The 22,157-nt window shown below is 48.0% G+C and overlaps 2 protein-coding genes across 7 annotated transcripts in view; one reads left to right on the top strand and one right to left on the bottom strand.

The window, feature by feature from the left end:
* Nucleotides 1-11,511, top strand: part of pcyt1aa (phosphate cytidylyltransferase 1A, choline a) — a 104,076-nt gene extending 92,565 nt beyond the window's left edge. For all 4 annotated transcript variants that reach the window (XM_059991821.1, XM_059991812.1, XM_059991839.1 and 1 more), the window contains 3 exons: nt 214-356; nt 2,517-2,705; nt 3,509-11,511. In XM_059991821.1, coding sequence (XP_059847804.1) covers nt 214-356; nt 2,517-2,705; nt 3,509-3,706 — 530 coding nt within the window. In that variant the 3' untranslated portion in view covers nt 3,707-11,511. The remainder of the gene's footprint in view (nt 1-213; nt 357-2,516; nt 2,706-3,508) is intronic.
* A 140-nt stretch (nt 11,512-11,651) lies between these two features.
* The window catches only part of LOC132406328 (organic solute transporter subunit alpha-like), a 61,699-nt gene continuing 51,193 nt past the window's right edge, over nt 11,652-22,157 (bottom strand). For all 3 annotated transcript variants that reach the window (XM_059991851.1, XM_059991869.1, XM_059991861.1), the window contains 2 exons: nt 15,091-15,196; nt 11,652-13,844 (listed from right to left, as the gene is read on the bottom strand). In XM_059991851.1, the coding sequence (XP_059847834.1) occupies nt 13,642-13,844; nt 15,091-15,196 (309 nt within the window). In that variant the 3' untranslated portion in view covers nt 11,652-13,641. The remainder of the gene's footprint in view (nt 13,845-15,090; nt 15,197-22,157) is intronic.

Here is a 22,157-nt window from a genome sequence, read left to right as displayed (position 1 = left end):
GAGAGTGGACCACGGGAGAAAGGGAATGAAGAGGGGCACAAGAGGGAGGTGAGAAGCGAAGGGGTGGGGTGGGGGGTGTGTAACCAAAATGGGGAATGGAGGTGATCGGAGGAAGCTTTGTTTAAATAAGAGCTCTGTCATTCTGAAGAATACAGGGTATGTTTCAAAGCTCAGTGAAGCCATAACAGTGTGTCTACTGTGTGTGACTTGTAGGGATGTTTGCCCCGACACAGAGAACAGAAGGGATCTCCACATCGGACATCATTACCAGAATAGTGCGTGATTATGATGTGTATGTGCGGCGGAACCTGCAACGTGGTTATACTGCCAAAGAGCTGAATGTCAGCTTTATAAACGTGAGTCTGAGTGGCGATTGGTGATGGAACCTGTTGGGCTGGGGGAGAAGGGACTGAAAGTGGTGATTGTGATTAAGAATCAGGTTTAGTATCACTGGCATATGTTGTGAAAATTGTATTTTGCAACAGCAGTATATTGCAATCCAAGTTCCCTCTGAATTTTTTTATAGTTGTGTGGACCAACCATTGCTCTCAGCAGGAAATATTTACACAGCTTGAAAACTGCGGCATTTTAAATGTTTTTTATTATTTAGAAAATTTATGGATTATATTCATTAATGTTTTATTGATTACAGCATATTTCATTAATTAAATTAATATAGATTTCAAAATTATGTTCATGTTATGTAAAAGAAAATTCCTGTTGTGCGGCCACAGAGGGTATGGATACGGAAGCATTTCAGTTACTGCCCATTCAGCTCAGAGAGAACAGGGATTACAACTCACAATAATAAAAACTATCGAGTATATACATTTTCAAAATTAAGTAAGTAGTGCAAAAAGAGAGAAAAATAAAGCAGTGAGGTAGAGTTCACGGGTTGCCCAGCCATTCAGAAATCTGATGGCAGAGGGGAAGAAGTTGTACCTGACTCATTGAGTGTGTGTCTTCTGCCTCCTCTACTTCCTCTCTTATGAGAAGAGGGCACATCCTGGGTGTGTGGGGTCCTTAGTGAAGGATGCCGCCTTTTTGAGGCATCGCCTTTTGCAGGTTGTTCTGGTATTAACTCCTGCATTGCACAACCACCAAAAGGCATGTTGGATCCTGATATTTTTGGGATTCAAAGGTTCTTATTAAGTCAAGAATAAGGGATCAAGCTAGTTGCTTACAGTTGTTTTATTAAGTGTTACAGAGAAGAAGAGGGTAGAATAAGCGTGGCGAGAGACAAAGTAAAGAAAAATAATAACTGTTGTGCTCTTCTCATACCTGACTATTTATTAAAAGAATCCCATTCATTACACTTAACCAGCAAGATAGTCAAATTTGGGTATATGACACCTGCCACTGAGACCCTCCAGAGAAATATAGTCAAGTGTAATCACTGGGAAACTCACTGAACAATTTACACATACAGTATTGTTAATACACTCTCCGGCCACTTTATTATGTACCTCCTGTATCTAATAACGTGGCCACAGAGTGCATATTTGTGATCTTCTGCTGCTGTAGCCCATCCCTTCAGAGATGCTCTTCTGCACACCATTGTTGTAACACGTGGTTATTTGAGTTACTGTTGCCTTCCTGTCGGCTTGAACCAGTCTGGCCATTCTCCTCTGACCTCTCTCATGAACAAGGTGTTTCACCCACAGAACTACCACTCAGTGGATTTTTTTTTTGTTTTGCACACCATTCTTTGCAAACTCTAGAGACTGTTGTGTGTGAACTTCCAGGAGATCAGTAGTTTCTGAGATACTCAAACTACTCCCTGTGGCACCAACAATCATTCCACAGTCAAACCACGTCGAGCACATTCCTTCCCCATTCTGATGTTCAATCTGAACCACAGCTGAACCTTTTGACCATGGTTTTATGGTTTTATGCAGTGAGTGGCTGCCACATGATTGGCTGATTAGATATTTGCATTGGAGAGCTGTTGTACGCATGGACGTAATAAAATGGCCACTGACAGTATGTTAGTGATTATAAACATTCTTCTAATTTTCTGTGAGCTATGATTAGTGAGCTTGCAGATGAAATAAGAATAGCTGGTGGTGTGGATTGTGAGGAAGGTTGTCTAAGTCCACAACAGGATATAGGTTACATGAAAATTGGGGTAGAGGGTTGGCAGATGGAATTAAATCTCAATAAGTGTGAGGTGGTGTACATTTGAAAGAATTAGGCCATTTGGACTATTAAGTCTTCTTGGTCATTCAATCCTGGCTGATGTATTATCCCTGTCAACCCCATTCTCCTGCCTTCTCCCTGTAACCTTTGACACTCTGACTAATCAAGAACCTATCAACCTCCACTTTAAATATACCCAATGACTTGACGGCCTCATCCGTCTGTGGCAATAGGGGTAAATGCGGGTAAATAAGGGTAAGAGATCAACTCAGTGGCCACTTTAGTACATATCTCTATAGGTGGCTGCTACGTTGTATGGTCTCTGTTGCCCTTTGAACGCAGCCGTTCATTATCTCTAGTGCGCTCTTTCCTTCCAGGAGAAGAAGTACAACCTACAAGAGCGTGTCGATAAAGTCAAGCAGAAGGTTAAGGATGTGGAAGAAAAGTCCAAGGAGTTTGTGCAGAAAGTTGAGGAGAAGAGCATTGACCTGATTCAAAAATGGGAGGAAAAGTCGAGGGAATTCATTGGAAACTTCTTGGAAATGTTTGGCCCTGAGGGAGCCTTGGTAAGCACCTGAGTAACAAACAGCACAGTATAGAAAAATAACCAGAAGTCAGCCATTAGGCCCATCTTCCCTAATCTGCATAGTTGTAGAGCATTACAGCACAGAATCAGGCCCTTCGGCCCACCTACGAACTGTCATTCTGCCTAGTTTCATCAACATGCACCTGGACCGTACCCCACCCATCTATGTATCCTATCCAAATTTCTCTTAAATGTTGAAATTGAACCCACATCCACAGCTCCTACTGGTGTTTGTTGCACATTCTCACCATACTCTGATGGGGTTCCTCCTCGTGTTCCGCTTAAATAGTTCGCCTTTCAAAGTTAGAGTGGTGGGTGTGTGGAATGCGATGCCAGTTGTGGTGGTAGAGGCAGATACAATTGGGGCATTTAAGAGAACCTTAGGTAGGCACGTGGATGACACAGAAATGGAAGTTTATGTGGGTGGGAAGGGTGCGTATTGTCCTACGTTTTATGTTAGAGAGATTTGCACCACACTCGCACTACCCTTGAAGTGAAGAAGTTCCTTCTCAGGTTAATCTTAAATCTTTCACCTTTCACCCTTAACCTGCGACTCTAGTCTCATTCAGTCTGAGGGGAAAAATGGAATGGAGGGTTATAGTCTGGTGCAGATCAATGGGACTAGATAGATTTACAGTTTGGGCCAGAGAGCTCGTTTCTGTGCTGTAGTGTTCTATGACTCTATGACATGAAACCACCCATAAATGTAAACACTATTACAGTGATTCTGATGCGAATGCGGTTGGTGTTTTTCATTCACTCCCTGTTCTCCTGAAACTCTAGAAACACATGCTGAAGGAGGGCAAAGGCCGAATGCTACAAGTCATCACTCCGAAACAGAGCCCGAGCAGCAGCCCGACCCGGGAGCGGTCCCCCTCGCCCTCTTTCCGGTGGCCCTTCTCCAAGACCTCCCCGCCCTGCTCGCCCAAGTCAGACCTGGATGCAACCGGCTACAATACCAGTGATGATGAAACCGAGTAACGGTGCTACACCCTCTCTCTCTTTCTCTTCCTCCTTCCCAAGGTCTTCACTACTGCACCCCAGCCACTCCCCCTCTTTCCCTCAATTCCTTCTGGTTGTCCAAGAGGCTGCAGTAATGGGACACGTATTCCTTCACAGATCTGAACAAGCAGGGTTAAGTTGGACTTGGGAACTAAAACAACCATTTTTCCACAGAGAAACAGCTCAAAAACTATGCAAACTGCTTTTTTTTTTCTTTTTAAGCATATTAAACTAATTAAAAAGAAAATTCCTTGAAAAGATCACAAGGAAAAATAGCTTTTCTTTGATATTTTAGCCTTGCGCCTCAGCATCTCTCAAGAGCTGGGGTTGGAGATCAGAACATTTGTGTATCTTTGGGGGGGTGGGGGGGTGGCCAGAAATGTACCTATCTTTCCAACTCAGTGTAGGGATATTTCAAACACTCCCCACTGCTGCAATTGACCCTACAGGACCACGTACCATGTCATGGAGGGATTAATGCATTCCGATCCCAGACCAGCTGAATTGCTTCAAAATTCACAGCAAATTTATTATCGAGGTATGTGTACTCACTTATGGCTGTCACGCCTACTGGGACATAGACGTCAACAGCAGCTCACCAGTGTCTTCTGCCCTGGGCCAGTCTTTCATGTAGCCCATCTTCTTTGTGTCTAAGATCGTCCGCTCCCAGGAGTGAGGTCTTTGTTGGAGCTTCTGTTGCCGTTTCTGTAGCTTTGGGTTTTTATGTGGTGGGGTTTCTAACCCATGCCCAACCCTCCTCCTCCTGCAGCTGGGCTGGGGACCACCTGTCACGGGTTTAAAGTATGTATATGTCACCATATACCAGCCTGATTCATTTTCTTGTGGGCATTCACAGTAAATACAAAGAAACCCAATAGAATTAATGACCGACATACAGCCAATGTGAAGGACAACAAATGGTGCAAATACAAATAGAAAAACAAAATAAGAGGTAAATACGTAAATAAATAATATTGAGAACATGAGTTGTAGAGTCCTTAAAGTGAGTCTGTAGGTTGTGGAATCAGTTCATTGTTGAGGTGAGTGAAGTTATTCACACCGGTTCAGGAGCCTGCTGGTTGAGGGGTAATAATTGTTCCTCAACCTGCTGGTATGGGACCTAAGGCTCCTGTACTTCCACTGGTGTAGTCAGCAGCGAGAAGAGATCATGGCCTGGATGGTGGATGATGTTTTTTCTGTAGATGTGCTCAGTGTGGGGAGGTATCGCACAGATAAGTGGAGCTGCTTTAGATGAGAGTACGATACCACCGACTGCAGGGTGCTGGGAAAGTGTGGAAGGGGATTCTGAAACTGGAGCATGTGGTACTGATGACCAAGAACAGAGGGCAGGAGCAGTGCTGTCGATATTCTAGGGAGCACAGAACCTCAACCATGTGTGACGTGAGAGGAGAGGGAGCCAGAGTTGTGGGGAGAGATTCTTAGATCTTAGAACAGTACAGCACAGGAACAGGCCCTTTGGCCCACAATGTTGTGCTGAGTCGATTAAATCAGTAATCAAATGGCCAGCTAAACCTATCTCTTCTGCCTACACGGAGTCCACATCCTTCCATATTTTTCACATTCATGTGTCTATCTAAATGTCTCTTAAAAGTCTCTAATGTATCTGCCTCTACCACCATTCCTAGCACCCACCCCTCTCTGTGTGTAAAAAAAAAACAACTTGCCTCTGACATCTTTAAAATTGCCCCCTCTTACCTTAAATACATGCCCTATGGTATTAGACATTTCAACCCTGTGGAAAAGATACTGCCGCGCTATCTATGGCTCTCATAAGCACCTATCAGATCTCCCTTCAGCCTCTGCCATTCCAGAAAGAAATGCAAGTTTGTCAAACCTCTCTTTATAGCACGTTCCCACCTATCCAGACAGCATCTTGTGCACCCTCTACAAAGCCTGGACATCCTTCCTATAATGGGACGACCAGAACTCTATGCAATACTCCAGAAGCAGCCTAACAACAGATCTCCCCTCAGCTTCTGCCGTTCCAGAGGAAAAGACACTGTCTATCTAATCTATCCAAGCATGCTGGAGATGAAGGGGACAGAAGCCAGCATGTAGGGGAGAGTGGAAGGAGTACAATCTGCTTTCCTTTCCAGTCCGGATGAAGGGTCTCAGCCTGAAACATTAACTGTTTATTTATTTCCATAGATGCTGCCTGACCTGCTAGGTTCCTCCAGCATTTTGTGTGTGTTGCTCTGGATTTCCAGGATCTGCACGATCTTTTGTGCTTATTGTTAGGAATCTGTGTGTTTTTTTAAAAAAAACTCTGCACTTATTTGAAATTAAAAACTCTCATCGTAAATGCATGCCCTCAGCCCCTCTTCAGCATCCAGGATGATTCCCCTTCCTGGACAATATTTGGCTGTCATCAGAGTGCTGCCAGAGGCGGTGGGGGGGGTGGGTTAGGAGGACAGGGCCGTGAGTGGATGCAGTTTGCCCAGGCAGGCTGCTCTGTGCACTGAGAGGGCTGTTGGTGGGTCTCCACCCAGCTAACAAGAGTCACCTGCCACATGTTTCCAACTCGTCACCTGCAACCTATTTAAACCCAGCCCTCAGCTTCAATCTTTGTTCACTCATCTGGTCAGGAAATGTTCGGGAGGCATGACCCAAAAGCAAACTAGTGGGAATGTTTTAGTGGTGAGCAATACCAACTGCAAAATAACAAGCCACAAGGAGCCACAAAAGAGACACTAGATTTATTTATTTATTTATCTATTTATTTATTGAGAGATATAGCGTGGAATGGGCACTTCCAGCCCTTCGAGCTGCACTGCCTAGCAACCCCGATTTAACCTGAACGTAATCACGGGACAGTTTACAATGACTAATTAACTTACTAACTGGGATGTCTTTGGACTGTGCAAAGAAAGTAGAGCACCTGGAGAAATACCATGTGGTTCACAGGGAGGGCATACAATCTCCTTATAGTGGATACCAGGATTGATCTCCGATGCCTCGAGCTGTAATAGTATTATGCTAACCATTACACCGCTGTGGTGCCTTCATTGGCAACAAAGCAACGGAAAGCTAAGGGCAAATGGTTGATGCTGGCTGGTTTGATGAGTGAACAGGGATTGTGGATGAGATCTGGGTTTAAATAGGCTGCAGGTGATGAGTTGGAAATGACTGGCAGGTGACTCCTTTTAGCTTGATCTTGGCCCAAAACGTGGACTGTTTACTTCTCTTCATAGATGCCTCCTGACCTGCTGTGTTCCTCCAGTATTTTGTGTGTGTTACCAGCATCTGCAGAGTCTCTTGTGTATGCAAGGCACCTACAAATCCTTTAATATACATTGACTATATCTTTAAATCTGTATCTTCAGGGTCTTTGGAGACCATTAACTTAACTCGCTGCATGTTCAGTAGGTGTTGCTGGTTGGTGCAGTGTATATTTAAGGCGGTTTATCAAAGCAAGTTGAACATTATAGTTGTAGAGCCATTATTCGAGTTGAGTGCGATGTTCTCTTATTGGTGGGTCCTCAGGTGGCTGTAGAGGCCGATCTGGGATCCACATGTTCTGTTGCCCTGTGGGCACGAGTAAGTGGTGGCTGTGGTTCGTGGTTGGTTCAGCGTCACCTTTCACAGCTGCCTCTCGTTCTCTGTGGCACAGCGGAGGTCGCTCCCACGTAGTGCAGTTGCCTGTTGAGCAGATTTCCTTCAAGTGTATCTACTGGGTGCCATGTCTCCCCAGTCTTTATTGTGTTGAATTTCTTAAGATCTATTTTGATGTTATCTTTAAAGTGTTTCCTTTACCCACCAGGGGCTCGCTGACCTTCCTTCAACTGTGAGTAGCCATTTGTTACTGGTGTTATTGAAGGATGTTTGCAGGCGAGAGGAGTGCGTGCAGTCTGGTAGGTGTTGGATTCAGATGTTCCCTTCAGTAGTCGGGAAAGAGGCACAAAACCTGTTGCTTAATGCTTGGCTTAGTAAGCGTAGATAGAAGAAAGGAAAATTGAAAAATCGAATCACAGAGTAACAGGACCAGAAACTATAAATATGAGATTCTGCAGATGCTAGAAATCTCACCAACGCACACAAAGTGCAGCATGTACGGAAAGGAATAAGCAGACAATGTTTTGGGCTGAGACCCTTCATCAAGACTGGAGAAGAAGCTAGTAGCAGAGGACAGAACCAGGACTTGCAGCATGGTCAACGCCAGTGTCTGAGGCACAGCGAGGGTGTCTAAGACTTTTGCACAGTACTGTATTTATCAATGTGGAGCGGAGAGGGAGTTTTTTAATCTGGCGGGAGCAATGAATGTTGGGAATGATGAGGGAAGAGCACGGTGGGAAGGGTGTGGGACAAGTGGCAGAGAAGGAGTGCCAGGGGCAGCGAGTGTGTGGATACAGACACACCCAGCCCTGAGACACCAGGCAGGGTGATCTGATTCCAAACAATTGGCTTTTTGATCATTACAGAATGTCTCTCTGGTGCTTCCTGCTCCCTCACCACTCCCTCCCCTTTTTCCCAACCATGATTCCCCTCTCCCTCCCTCCATCCCACTCTCTGTCCACAATGGAGACCCATATCAGAATCAGGTTTATCGTCACTCAAATAGGTCATGAAACACTTTTTTGCGCTAGCAGTACAATGCAATGCATAAAATTACCACAGTGTTGTGTAAAAGTCTTAAGCACTCTAGCTATCAATCTAATATATATATATATTTGCAAGGAAACTAAGAATTAAACAGTTGGATCCAACATAGGTGATGGGAATCCACTCTGTATCTACCTAGACCCTCTGCACAAGTTTACATAAATGAAAACGGAGATACAATTGCACCTTGTATGTGTACAGCTGGTTCATGCTGGACCTTAACTGAACATCAGGACGTGGCGATTTTGATTCCGACCCCTCATAGTTATTGACAACTGAAACTTCCCTGGATGTCAATGAACTTTTTAATCACCACCAGGAATCCCTTTGCTACATAGAAGCATAGAAAATAAGTGCAGGAGTAGGCCATTCGGCCCTTTGAGCCTGCACCACCATTCAGTATGATCATGGCTGATCATCCAACTCAAAACCCTGTACCTGCTTTCTCTCCATACCCCCTGATCCCTTTAGCCACAAGGGCCATATCTAACTTCCTCTTAAATATAGCCAATGAACCGGCCTCAACTGTTTCCTGTGGCAGAGAATTCCACAGATTCACCAGTCTCTGTGTGAAGAAATTTCTCCTCATCTTGGTCCTAAAAGGCTTCCCCTTTATCCTTAAACTGTGACACCCTCCTTCTGGACTTCCCCAACATCGGAAACAATCTTCCTGCATCTAGCCTGTCCAATCCCTTTAGAGTTTTATACGTTTCAATAATATCCCCCCTCAATCTTCTAAATTCCAGTGAGTATAAGCCTAGATCCAGTCTTTCTTCATATGAAAGTCCTGTCATCCCAGGAATCAATCTGGTGAACCTTCTTTGTACTCCCTCTATGGCAAAAATGTCTTTCCTCAGATTAGGGGACCAAAACTGCACACAATACTCTCATGAGTGTGTGATGGTGTTAAGTGTCTTGAGAAATCACCAGCCCCCTATAAGGCGCCATGGTAGTGAAGCGGCTAGCCTGTTACAGCTCGGGGCATTCTGCATTTCAATACTGGTGCTGTTCTGAAAGGAGTCTCTGTGTCTAGGTCCTTCTGTTTCCTTTCACAGTCTAAAGGTGTACTGGGTAGGTTAACCTGTCGTTGTAAATTGTCCTGTAATTAGGTAATGGTTAATCAGGTTTGTTGGGGGTTGTTGGAATGGTGTGGGCCAAAGGGATGGAAAGGCCTACTCCGCATTGTATCGCTAAATAAAATAAAATAAAAACACTACGAATATTGCAGGGGAGGTTTCCCTGTCACAAGGATTTGGAACATGAACACAAGAGGATGTCACAGTAGCGTAGTGGTTAGCATGACGATGTTACAGCCCAGGGCTTTTGGAGTTCAGAGTTCAATTCCAGTGCCATCTGGAAGGAATTTGTTAGTTTCCCCGTGAACCGCTGTCCACATGGCATGCTGGTTCGTAGGTTAATTGGTCGTCGTAATTTGTCCTGTCAGGGTGGATTGCTGGGTGGAAGAGTTTGTTCACCACTGTATCTCAATAAAAGACTGCAAACAGAAGCGACACACACAAGATGCTGGAGGAACTCAGCAGGTCAGACAGCATTTGCAGAAAGGAATAAAGAGTCGATGTTTCAGGCTGAGCCTTTCCAACAGGACTCCGAAACACTGACGCTTTTTGCCTTTCTACGGATGCTCTCTGACCTGCTGAGTTCCTCCAGTATTCTGTGTTACTCTGGATCTCGTGTTAAAGATTCTGCAAATACTGGAACTCCAGAGTAATACCCTCAAAATGCTGGAACAGCTCACCAGGTCTGACACAAGTTGTCAGATTCTGAAACTATGGTCCTGTTTAATTTATGACATCTTGAGATTCTGTCAAAGTTTCACTCTATATTTTTTAATTAAAGCAAGTTTTTTAACACACCTGCACTGCGGATGGCTGAAGGAGAGTAGTATTATCAGTGTGTTCCAGTAGCATGGGTGCATAGCACTGCCTAGTCTTCTGCTCTGAACTAGGCTTAAAAAGCAGTGTAGTGCCTCTCCCAAGGAACTGGAGGGTGTACTTTGTAGCCAGTACAGTTGTCACTGTGATAATGTTGGAGAAGAGAGAACACTGTGAGTGCTGAGCGGGGTCAGTAGTCTCTGTGTGTCCAATCCTGCAACCCCATCCCTCTGTTCCCCTCCCTCCCCACCTCACATATTCCCCTGTGTTTGTCCCCTGCAGCCTCCCCCTCCCTCTTTCTATCACAGCACAATTCTATTATAGCTCAGGGTGTCAGAGTTCAGAGTTCAATTCCGATGTCATCTGTAAAGTGTCTCTACGTCCTCCCCCGTGGATATGTGTGTTTCCTCCGGGTGCTCTGGTTTCCTCCCACTGTCCAATGATATATCGGTTAGTAGGTTAATTAGTCATTGTAAATTGTCCTGTGGTTAGGCTGGGGTTGCTGGCAGCATGGCCTATTCCGCCCTGTATCTCTGAATGAAGTAGAATATGTTTCTGTCACCATGTCCTGCCGCCCAAGTTCAGCCACAGCCTGGAACCAGGCTCCCCAGCCGCAGTATCACTGATCACCAGCCTCACGGACGTTACTTGGTGACTGTGCCAGTCCCCTCATAGCGGCGAGCTTGAGAAGGGGTGACAGTCAGGTGGATAGACTCTGAAATTGGCCAGGAGTTCTCTGGGAAGGCAGGACTTGGCAAGGCAGCAGTCTGTCGAATCGTAAGCAGCCTGTATCCAATGGAGAGGCCCAGGGCTTCCTGTCCCACCACGGAAGCACCATTTGGGTATTGTGGATGGGGTCGGTGGTCTCCAGTTAACAGTGAAGACCAAGGTTTGGGACAGTGGTTCAGTCCACTCAGTGGGGTGGGGAAGAGTTGGTGTGGCAATGTGAACTTGTCTATTTTTAATTTATGCAATAGCCAAACACTGTTTCTTGTGGATTGTTTTAATGTGAGTTTAAAAAAAACTTGTTTAAAAAAAAAGTCCATCTTTTTACAATCGTTAAGACTTCTGGTTCAACTTCAGAGGGGAAGGGTGTAATTTTCCAAGATTGAAACACGAAGGTTTATGGGTTTGGCTCCGAACTGAGATATTTGTTACAAAGTTTAATGTTGTAAGTAAGGAGTCAGTGCTGATCTTTTAATCAACTTGCGGCTGTTAAATAGTGAGAAATTGTCAGATTAAATTGCAGTGTTATATTCTGCCTCTCTTCTGCTTTCTCTTACAGTGAGCTAATGTGTTAATCGTCGCAGTGACAGCGAAACCAAAATCAGGTTTTTTATCACTGACGTACAGTGCTGTGCAAACATCTTAGACGTACGTTACAAAATCCTGGAAAGCGAAGATGCTTTCAAAAATAATTAAATGAGAAGTTTCTAAATATAAAAAAAATTACTATAGAGAGCGGTACACGGTCAAAAACTAAATCAAATCAATATTTGGTCTAACCACCCTTTGCCTTTAAAACAGTATCAATTCTCTTTGGTACACTGTTCTGCTGTTTTATAAGAAAATTGGCTGGTAGGTTGTTCCAGGCATCTTGGAGAACTTGCCACGGTTCTTCTACAGACTTTGGCTGCCTCGCTTGCGTCTGTCTCTCCAGACACCCTTGATGATGTTGAGATCAGGATGCCATCAAGCCCGTTCTTTCTGTAACCATATAACAAACCTGAATGCCAAAGGCTTTTGCACAGGACTGTATGTCAACTTCAACTTCATTGTTATTCAGCTGTACACATTGTCACCAAATGAGACAATGTTCCTGTGAACCAACATGCACATCTAACTCACACACAACACGTGAAGTAATATTACCATAAATTAAGTAACAAATAATGACGTGCATATATGATACAAGTTAGCAGTATCATACCAGCTACTGGTATCACAAACCTGAGGAAGGCCTGTAGATGCTAGAAGCCTGAGCAACACACAAAATGCTGGAGGATCGCAGCATCTTTGGAAATTAACAAATAGTCACTGTTCCAGGCTGAGGAACCCCTGCTGAGTTTTCCGGCATTTTGTGTGTGTTGCTAAAGCCACCGGTGCTTCATACCTGGGCGGTGAGTGGTGAAGTTTGCTTGTGTTGTCATGTGCAACGATAAAGCCCTCCTCCTTGAGAGGATGCAACCCAGCCACTGTCTCCCTGATCCATGTTTGGCTCGGAGGCAGGCTGCTCAGGTATGGTGGGAGTCTCAAGTTCAAGTTTATTGTCATCTGACTACATACACACAAATGAAACAATGTTTTCCGGACCACGGTGCATCCACAAAATATACCACACAGCACACAGAACAAAATATTACTGCAAATAAGCTAACAAAATATTGTGTTCTTTATGATCAGCCGTGTTTTTCAATCGTAGAAAAGATGAACAGAATGAAAATTTCAATGTCGATTGAAGCTGGAGAGGCCGCTGCAGCTGTGTGTGCCGCCATCTTGTGATGTCATTGGCACTGTTTCCTACAGGGAGCATGTGCATTGGCGGTGAGCCGGAACCTCTGGCTTATAATCTTGGTCCCCTGACCAAGAGATAGATCACCACCTGGTACGAAGGCTCCAGTACACAGGATCACAAATGGCGGCAGAGAGTTGTAAACTCGGCCAACTCCATCGGGGCACAGCATCAAGGACATCGTCAAAAGGCAACATCTTTTACCCTCACCACCCAGGACATGTCCTCTTCTCATTGCTACCATCAGGAGGGAGGTACAGGAGCCTGAAGACACACTCAATGATTCAGGAACAGCTTCTTCCCCTCCACCATCAGATTTCTGAATGGACAATGAGCCCATGAACACTTCTTCACTATTTGAACTATTTAGTTATTTCTTGTAACTAAGACCATAAGATATAAAAGCAGAATTAGTCCATTTGGCCTATCAGCATAGTAACTTGTAGAAATTTATTACATATTGCTCTGTACTGCTGCCATAAAGCAGCAAATTTCACTACATACCTCAGTGAGAATAAGCCTGATTCTGATTCTAAAGGTCCCTCTCCTTTCGATCAACTTTTGTGTCCCTCTCCCCTCAATCACTTGAGCTTCTTCTCCCATAGTTCATCTTCCCTGTTCCTCACCCCCCCCCCCCACCAAACTGGTTCCACCTGTCTCCCAAGGTGTATCTCTATGCATCTCCCCACCCCCACCTGGATCCTTCTGTCCATCATAGCCCACCTGACCTGGTTCCACCATTCACCTACCATGCTCTGCCTCAGCCCTCACTCTCATTTCATTTCACCGGCTGACTGTGTGTCACATTCGGAATAAGGTGGACAATTAAAATCAAATAACTTATGGCATTTTCATGTAAAGTGTCACATTTTACTTCAAGTAATTATTGTTTACATATTGCAAACTGCAGAGTGACCGGGCTGTTGATCTGCAGTGGCCCCTGCTTCACATTCTTTATCAGCCATCTTGTCTCCCTGTTGATGAGTTTCACCCACAGGCCTGTAACCAGGGCGACCGTCGCTCTTCCGGTAGGATTTCCGTGTGAAGACACCAACAAGGAACATCTCTAGAATTAGCAGCTGGTTGTTCATGACTGCGGAGGAGTAGACAGCACTGGAGTTACTGAAAGGTTGTGATCAGTCCGTGTAATGCCTCAATCAAGAGATAACATCTCTAGTGATGAGATCCTTAGCACTGTGGTCACAGCTCACTGAATCACATAGGCAAACACATCTGTACGTACACAGGCATATACACGCAGTGGCCACTTCATTAGGTACACCTGCTCATTAGTGCAAATATCTAATCAGCCAATCGTGGTAGCAGCTCAATGCATAAAAGCATGCAGACATGGTCAGGAGGTTCAGTTGTTGTTCAGACCAAACATCGGAACGGGGAAGAAATGTGATCTGAGTGACTTTAACAGTGGAATAATTTTCAGTGCCAGACAGGGAGATTTGGGTATCTCAGAAACTGCTGATCTCCTGGGATTTTTACACACAACAGTCTCCAGAGATTACAGGGAATGGTATGAAAACAAAAACAAAAAATTAAGGAGCAGTTCTGTGGGTGAAAATGCCTTGTTAATGAGAGAGGTCAGAGGAGAATGTCCAGACTGGTTCAAGCTGACAGAAAGGCACAGTAACTCAAATAACCAGGCATTACAACGGACGAGCATCTGGATGCACATCACGTCAAACCTGGATGACCACAAGCATATGCATTAGCTACAGGAGGTGGCCACTGAGTATGGGGAGATATAATTACTTTAAAAAGGCTCTGGGCTAGATAGTTGGATGGGAAAGGAGGAGAGGGATATGGACTAGCGTAGGGGGCGCCTCGGTTGATGTGGGTGTGATGCCCACCCCTTTGCTGGATTCCGAATGTTGAACAGTGGTTTGGATTGAAGCCCAAAGATCGATCATGACTGCAGAGGTCATGATGACCAAAGCTTGGGTCTGTGAATCTCTGCAAGTCTGCCGGGGCCCTGTGCCAACAAATATGCTGCAGACAATGGGCTGAGGTATTGCTGAGGAACCCTACTGTTGCCTGTTTGGGTTGAGAGGGATAATAAAGCATACATGATGCAACGATGGGGCAGCCTTGATGGGCTGAATGGCCTCAATCTGTTCCTATTTCTTATAGAAAGAGGAAGTGAGTGAGCTGAAAGGTGGGTGTGTATTTTAAAACCGTCAATCCTAGAATGGGAGTGGGCCGAGAAGCAGAAGGGTGGGTGGGGGGGCCAGGGGAGGGGGTGTATGGTCACTGGGTCCTTTGCACACCCTCCCCACCAACCCACACACTCAGCCTGCAGGTGTCCCCCGGTGTGGCTTACGTACGTTGGCCTCTGGTCCTGGCGGAGTAGGGGGGAGCGCAGCCAATGTGTCCGGCCCCTGCTAGCGTTCCGATGATGGAATTCTGCAGCGATGACAGGATGAGAGTCACCTGAGGGATGGAGGAATGAGGAAAGGGTGAGGAAAAAATCCTGGTAGATGGAGACATGATGGGAGGAGGGAGCTGGGCGATAACTTGTGACTAGGAATCTGGGAAAATGCCCCTCCATCCCTAACTCCCTCTGCTCCTCCTTTCCATCACCTGCATTCAGCTTCTTCCTCCTCCTCCTCCTCCTACCCCAGCTCCATTCCTTCCCCATTACCCGCGCCAACCCTTCCCCCACCCCCACAATTCTCTCCATTCTCCTGGGGGAAGTGGAGGAGGGAGTACAAACTGGTGGGTGATAGATGAGATGGATGGCTGAAGGACTATTTATTCTTTCCTTAGGTGCTGCCTGACCTGCTGAGTTCCTCCAGCACTTTGTGTGTGTTGCTCAATATTCCCAGCATCAGAAGAATCTTTCCTGTTTATATTCAAGGTTCTGAGATCCTGGTTCCATTTTTGATAACCTTGTTATTTTCTTTAAACTATCAGCCCCTTGGCGTTAACTTGCATAGTGACTAGCGAGTCGTACGTTATTGAGCTCCATTACATTTTAGTTCATGGTGACCCAGCACATGCCTGCATGCAAGTTAGCAACAATGCTAAGGCATATCTGATGGTAACATCTTCATCACAGTAGTACCCGCTGTGATCAGCTCCAAGAGACATTCAAGAGTTAGTGGTTCTCTGTCCCATATCATTAACAACCCAGTGATCATTGTTAAACAGATAATCAATTAAATCAGTCATATCAATGATTTCCTGACCAACAGACTACAGTTAGTAAGGACAGGCGAGACTTCCACGCCAACAGACCACAGTCAATAAAGACAAGATGGACCAACAGACCCAGTAAATACGGACAGAATGGACTCCCTGACCAACAAACCCCAGTCAGTAAGGACAGACTAGACTTCCTGAACAACAGACCCCAGTCAGTGAGGACAGACTAGACTCCCTGACCAACAGACCGCAGTCAGTGAGGACAGACTAGACTTCCTGAACAACAGACCCCAGTCAGTGAGGACAGACTAGACTCCCTGACCAACAGACCCCAGTCAGTAAGGACAGACTGGACACCCTGACCAACAGACCCCAGTCAGTAAGGACAGACTAGACTCCCTGACCAACAGACCCCAGTCAGTAAGGACAGACTAGACTCCCTGACCAACAGACCCCAGTCAGTGAGGACAGACTAGACTCCCTGACCAACAGACCCCAGTCAGTGAGGACAGACTAGACTCCCTGACCAACAGACCCCAGTCAGTAAGGACAGACTAGACTCCCTGACCAACAGACCCCAGTCAGTGAGGACAGACTAGACTCCCTGACCAACAGACCCCAGTCAGTGAGGACAGACTAGACTCCCTGACCAACAGACCCCAGTCAGTGAGGACAGACTAGACTCCCTGACCAACAGACCCCAGTCAGTGAGGACAGACTGGACTCCCTGACCAACAGACCCCAGTCAGTGAGGACAGACTAGACTCCCTGACCAACAGACCCCAGTCAGTGAGGACAGACTAGACTCCCTGACCAACAGACCCCAGTCAGTGAGGACAGACTAGACTCCCTGACCAAGAGACCCCAGTCAGTGAGGACAGACTGGACTCCCTGACCAACAGACCCCAGTCAGTGAGGACAGACTAGACTCCCTGACCAACAGACCCCAGTCAGTGAGGACAGACTGGACTCCCTGACCAACAGACCCCAGTCAGTGAGGACAGACTAGACTCCCTGACCAACAGACCCCAGTCAGTGAGGACAGACTGGACTCCCTGAACAACAGACCCCAGTCAGTGAGGACAGACTGGACTCCCTGACCAACAGACCCCAGTCAGTGAGGACAGACTGGACTCCCTGACCAACAGACCCCAGACAGTGAGGACAGACTGGACCCCCTGAACAACAGACCCCAGTCAGTGAGGACAAACTGGACACCCTGACCAACAGACCCCAGTCAGTGAGGACAGACTAGACTCCCTGACCAACAGACCCCAGTCAGTGAGGACAGACTAGACTCCCTGACCAACAGACCCCAGTCAGTGAGGACAGACTAGACTCCCTGACCAACAGACCCCAGTCAGTGAGGACAGACTAGACTCCCTGACCAACAGACCCCAGTCAGTGAGGACAGACTAGACTCCCTGACCAACAGACCCCAGTCAGTGAGGACAGACTAGACTCCCTGACCAACAGACCCCAGTCAGTGAGGACAGACTAGACGCCCTGACCAACAGACCCCAGTCAGTGAGGACAGACTAGACTCCCTGACCAACAGACCCCAGTCAGTGAGGACAGACTAGACTCCCTGACCAACAGACCCCAGTCAGTGAGGACAGACTAGACTCCCTGACCAACAGACCCCAGTCAGTGAGGACAGACTAGACTCCCTGACCAACAGACCCCAGTCAGTGAGGACAGACTAGACTCCCTGACCAACAGACCCCAGTCAGTGAGGACAGACTAGACTCCCTGACCAACAGACCCCAGTCAGTGAGGACAGACTAGACTCCCTGACCAACAGACCCCAGTCAGTGAGGACAGACTGGACTCCCTGACCAACAGACCCCAGTCAGTGAGGACAGACTAGACGCCCTGACCAACAGACCCCAGTCAGTGAGGACAGACTAGACTCCCTGACCAACAGACCCCAGTCAGTGAGGACAGACTAGACTCCCTGACCAACAGACCCCAGTCAGTGAGGACAGACTAGACTCCCTGACCAACAGACCCCAGTCAGTGAGGACAGACTAGACTCCCTGACCAACAGACCCCAGTCAGTGAGGACAGACTAGACTCCCTGACCAACAGACCCCAGTCAGTGAGGACAGACTAGACTCCCTGACCAACAGACCCCAGTCAGTGAGGACAGACTAGACTCCCTGACCAACAGACCCCAGTCAGTGAGGACAGACTAGACTCCCTGACCAACAGACCCCAGTCAGTGAGGACAGACTAGACTCCCTGACCAACAGACCCCAGTCAGTGAGGACAGACTGGACTCCCTGACCAACAGACCCCAGTCAGTGAGGACAGACTAGACTCCCTGACCAACAGACCCCAGTCAGTGAGGACAGACTAGACTCCCTGACCAACAGACCCCAGTCAGTGAGGACAGACTGGACTCCCTGAACAACAGACCCCAGTCAGTGAGGACAGACTAGACTCCCTGACCAACAGACCCCAGTCAGTGAGGACAGACTGGACTCCCTGAACAACAGACCCCAGTCAGTGAGGACAGACTAGACTCCCTGACCAACAGACCCCAGTCAGTGAGGACAGACTGGACTCCCTGAACAACAGACCCCAGTCAGTGAGGACAGACTGGACTCCCTGACCAACAGACCCCAGTCAGTGAGGACAGACTAGACTCCCTGACCAACAGACCCCAGACAGTGAGGACAGACTGGACCCCCTGAACAACAGACCCCAGTCAGTGAGGACAGACTGGACCCCCTGACCAACAGACCCCAGTCAGTGAGGACAGACTAGACCCCCTGACCAACAGACCCCAGTCAGTGAGGACAGACTAGACTCCCTGACCAACAGACCCCAGTCAGTGAAGACAGACTAGACTCCCTGACCAACAGACCCCAGTCAGTGAGGACAGACTAGACTCCCTGACCAACAGACCCCAGTCAGTGAGGACAGACTAGACTCCCTGACCAACAGACCCCAGTCAGTGAGGACAGACTAGACTCCCTGACCAACAGACCCCAGTCAGTGAGGACAGACTAGACTCCCTGACCAACAGACCCCAGTCAGTGAGGACAGACTAGACGCCCTGACCAACAGACCCCAGTCAGTGAGGACAGACTAGACTCCCTGACCAACAGACCCCAGTCAGTGAGGACAGACTAGACTCCCTGACCAACAGACCCCAGTCACTGAGGACAGACTAGACTCCCTGACCAACAGACCCCAGTCAGTGAGGACAGACTAGACTCCCTGACCAACAGACCCCAGTCAGTGAGGACAGACTAGACTCCCTGACCAACAGACCCCAGTCAGTGAGGACAGACTAGACTCCCTGACCAACAGACCCCAGTCAGTGAGGACAGACTAGACTCCCTGAACAACAGACCCCAGTCAGTGAGGACAGACTGGACTCCCTGACCAACAGACCCCAGTCAGTGAGGACAGACTGGACTCCCTGACCAACAGACCCCAGACAGTGAGGACAGACTGGACCCCCTGAACAACAGACCCCAGTCAGTGAGGACAGACTGGACCCCCTGACCAACAGACCCCAGTCAGTGAGGACAGACTAGACCCCCTGACCAACAGACCCCAGTCAGTGAGGACAGACTAGACTCCCTGACCAACAGACCCCAGTCAGTGAAGACAGACTAGACTCCCTGACCAACAGACCCCAGTCAGTGAGGACAGACTAGACTCCCTGACCAACAGACCCCAGTCAGTGAGGACAGACTAGACTCCCTGACCAACAGACCCCAGTCAGTGAGGACAGACTGGACTCCCTGACCAACAGACCCCAGTCAGTGAGGACAGACTAGACTCCCTGACCAACAGACCCCAGTCAGTGAGGACAGACTGGACTCCCTGAACAACAGACCCCAGTCAGTGAGGACAGACTAGACTCCCTGACCAACAGACCCCAGTCAGTGAGGACAGACTGGACTCCCTGAACAACAGACCCCAGTCAGTGAGGACAGACTGGACTCCCTGACCAACAGACCCCAGTCAGTGAGGACAGACTGGACTCCCTGACCAACAGACCCCAGTCAGTGAGGACAGACTAGACTCCCTGACCAACAGACCCCAGTCAGTGAGGACAGACTGGACTCCCTGAACAACAGACCCCAGTCAGTGAGGACAGACTAGACTCCCTGACCAACAGACCCCAGTCAGTGAGGACAGACTGGACTCCCTGAACAACAGACCCCAGTCAGTGAGGACAGACTAGACTCCCTGACCAACAGACCCCAGTCAGTGAGGACAGACTGGACTCCCTGAACAACAGACCCCAGTCAGTGAGGACAGACTGGACTCCCTGACCAACAGACCCCAGTCAGTGAGGACAGACTGGACTCCCTGACCAACAGACCCCAGACAGTGAGGACAGACTGGACCCCCTGAACAACAGACCCCAGTCAGTGAGGACAGACTGGACCCCCTGACCAACAGACCCCAGTCAGTGAGGACAGACTAGACCCCCTGACCAACAGACCCCAGTCAGTGAGGACAGACTAGACTCCCTGACCAACAGACCCCAGTCAGTGAAGACAGACTAGACTCCCTGACCAACAGACCCCAGTCAGTGAGGACAGACTAGACTCCCTGACCAACAGACCCCAGTCAGTGAGGACAGACTAGACTCCCTGACCAACAGACCCCAGTCAGTGAGGACAGACTAGACTCCCTGACCAACAGACCCCAGTCAGTGAGGACAGACTAGACTCCCTGACCAACAGACCCCAGTCAGTGAGGACAGACTAGACGCCCTGACCAACAGACCCCAGTCAGTGAGGACAGACTAGACTCCCTGACCAACAGACCCCAGTCAGTGAGGACAGACTAGACTCCCTGACCAACAGACCCCAGTCAGTGAGGACAGACTAGACTCCCTGACCAACAGACCCCAGTCAGTGAGGACAGACTAGACTCCCTGACCAACAGACCCCAGTCAGTGAGGACAGACTAGACTCCCTGACCAACAGACCCCAGTCAGTGAGGACAGACTGGACTCCCTGACCAACAGACCCCAGTCAGTGAGGACAGACTAGACTCCCTGACCAACAGACCCCAGTCAGTGAGGACAGACTGGACTCCCTGACCAACAGACCCCAGTCAGTGAGGACAGACTAGACTCCCTGACCAACAGACCCCAGTCAGTGAGGACAGACTTGACTCCCTGACCAACAGACCCCAGTCAGTGAGGACAGACTGGACTCCCTGACCAACAGACCCCAGTCAGTGAGGACAGACTAGACTCCCTGACCAACAGACCCCAGACAGTGAGGACAGACTGGACCCCCTGAACAACAGACCCCAGTCAGTGAGGACAGACTAGACTCCCTGACCAACAGACCCCAGTCAGTGAGGACAGACTAGACTCCCTGACCAACAGACCCCAGTCAGTGAGGACAGACTAGACTCCCTGAACAACAGACTACTGTCAGTAATGAGAGGCAGCAACACTAAACACTGGCGCTTGATAAATTTTTGCCCACGCCCCTGTGCATTCGTGGCTTCATGGCCAAATTCTTCTCAAACTGCATCTAGCAGTTTGCAGATGATAGCACGTCGTGGGCCGTATCTCAAATACCAATGAGCAGGTAGAGAGCTTAGTAATATGGTGTCAAGACCACAAACTTTCCTTCAACGTTAACAAAATAAAAGGGCTGCTTATTGAGTTGAGGAAGGTAGAGTGCAGTCCTGTCCTAATCACTGGTGCTCGGGTTGAGAGCTTCATGGTTCTACTTGAGAACATGAGCAGGAGCCTGTCCTGGTCCAAACACAGCCAAAAGAGCTCAGCAGCACCTCTACTTCCTCAGGAGGCTGTAGCAATTTGGCATGTCCCTGTGGACTCTTCCGAATTCTTATTGAGGCAGCAGAGAAAGCATTCTGTCTGGGTGTTTCACAGCTTGGTATGGCAATCTCTCTGCGTGTAACCACAAGAAACCGCAGAGAGTTGTGGTCACAATTCAGCACATCACGGAAACCAGCCTCCCCTCCATGGAGTCTGTCCACACTCCTCACAGCCTCAGTAAAGCCGGCAGTATAACCAAAACCACACCCACCCCGAACATTCTCTCTTCCCCCATCCCACCAGGCAGAAGATGCAAAAGCACATTCCACTAGGCTCAAGGTCAGCATCTACCACACAGTCCCCAGACTCCTGATAAGGTGGACCTTTGATCTCACAACTTCCCAGTCAAGGATCTAGCAATCTCTGCCTTAAAGACTCCCAATGACCTGGCCTCCACTGCTGCCTGTGGTAACA

The sequence above is a fragment of the Hypanus sabinus genome, chromosome 2 (genome assembly GCF_030144855.1).
Source record: "Hypanus sabinus isolate sHypSab1 chromosome 2, sHypSab1.hap1, whole genome shotgun sequence".
Lineage (NCBI taxonomy): Eukaryota > Metazoa > Chordata > Chondrichthyes > Myliobatiformes > Dasyatidae > Hypanus > Hypanus sabinus.
This window is presented reverse-complemented; position numbering and strand designations above follow the sequence as displayed.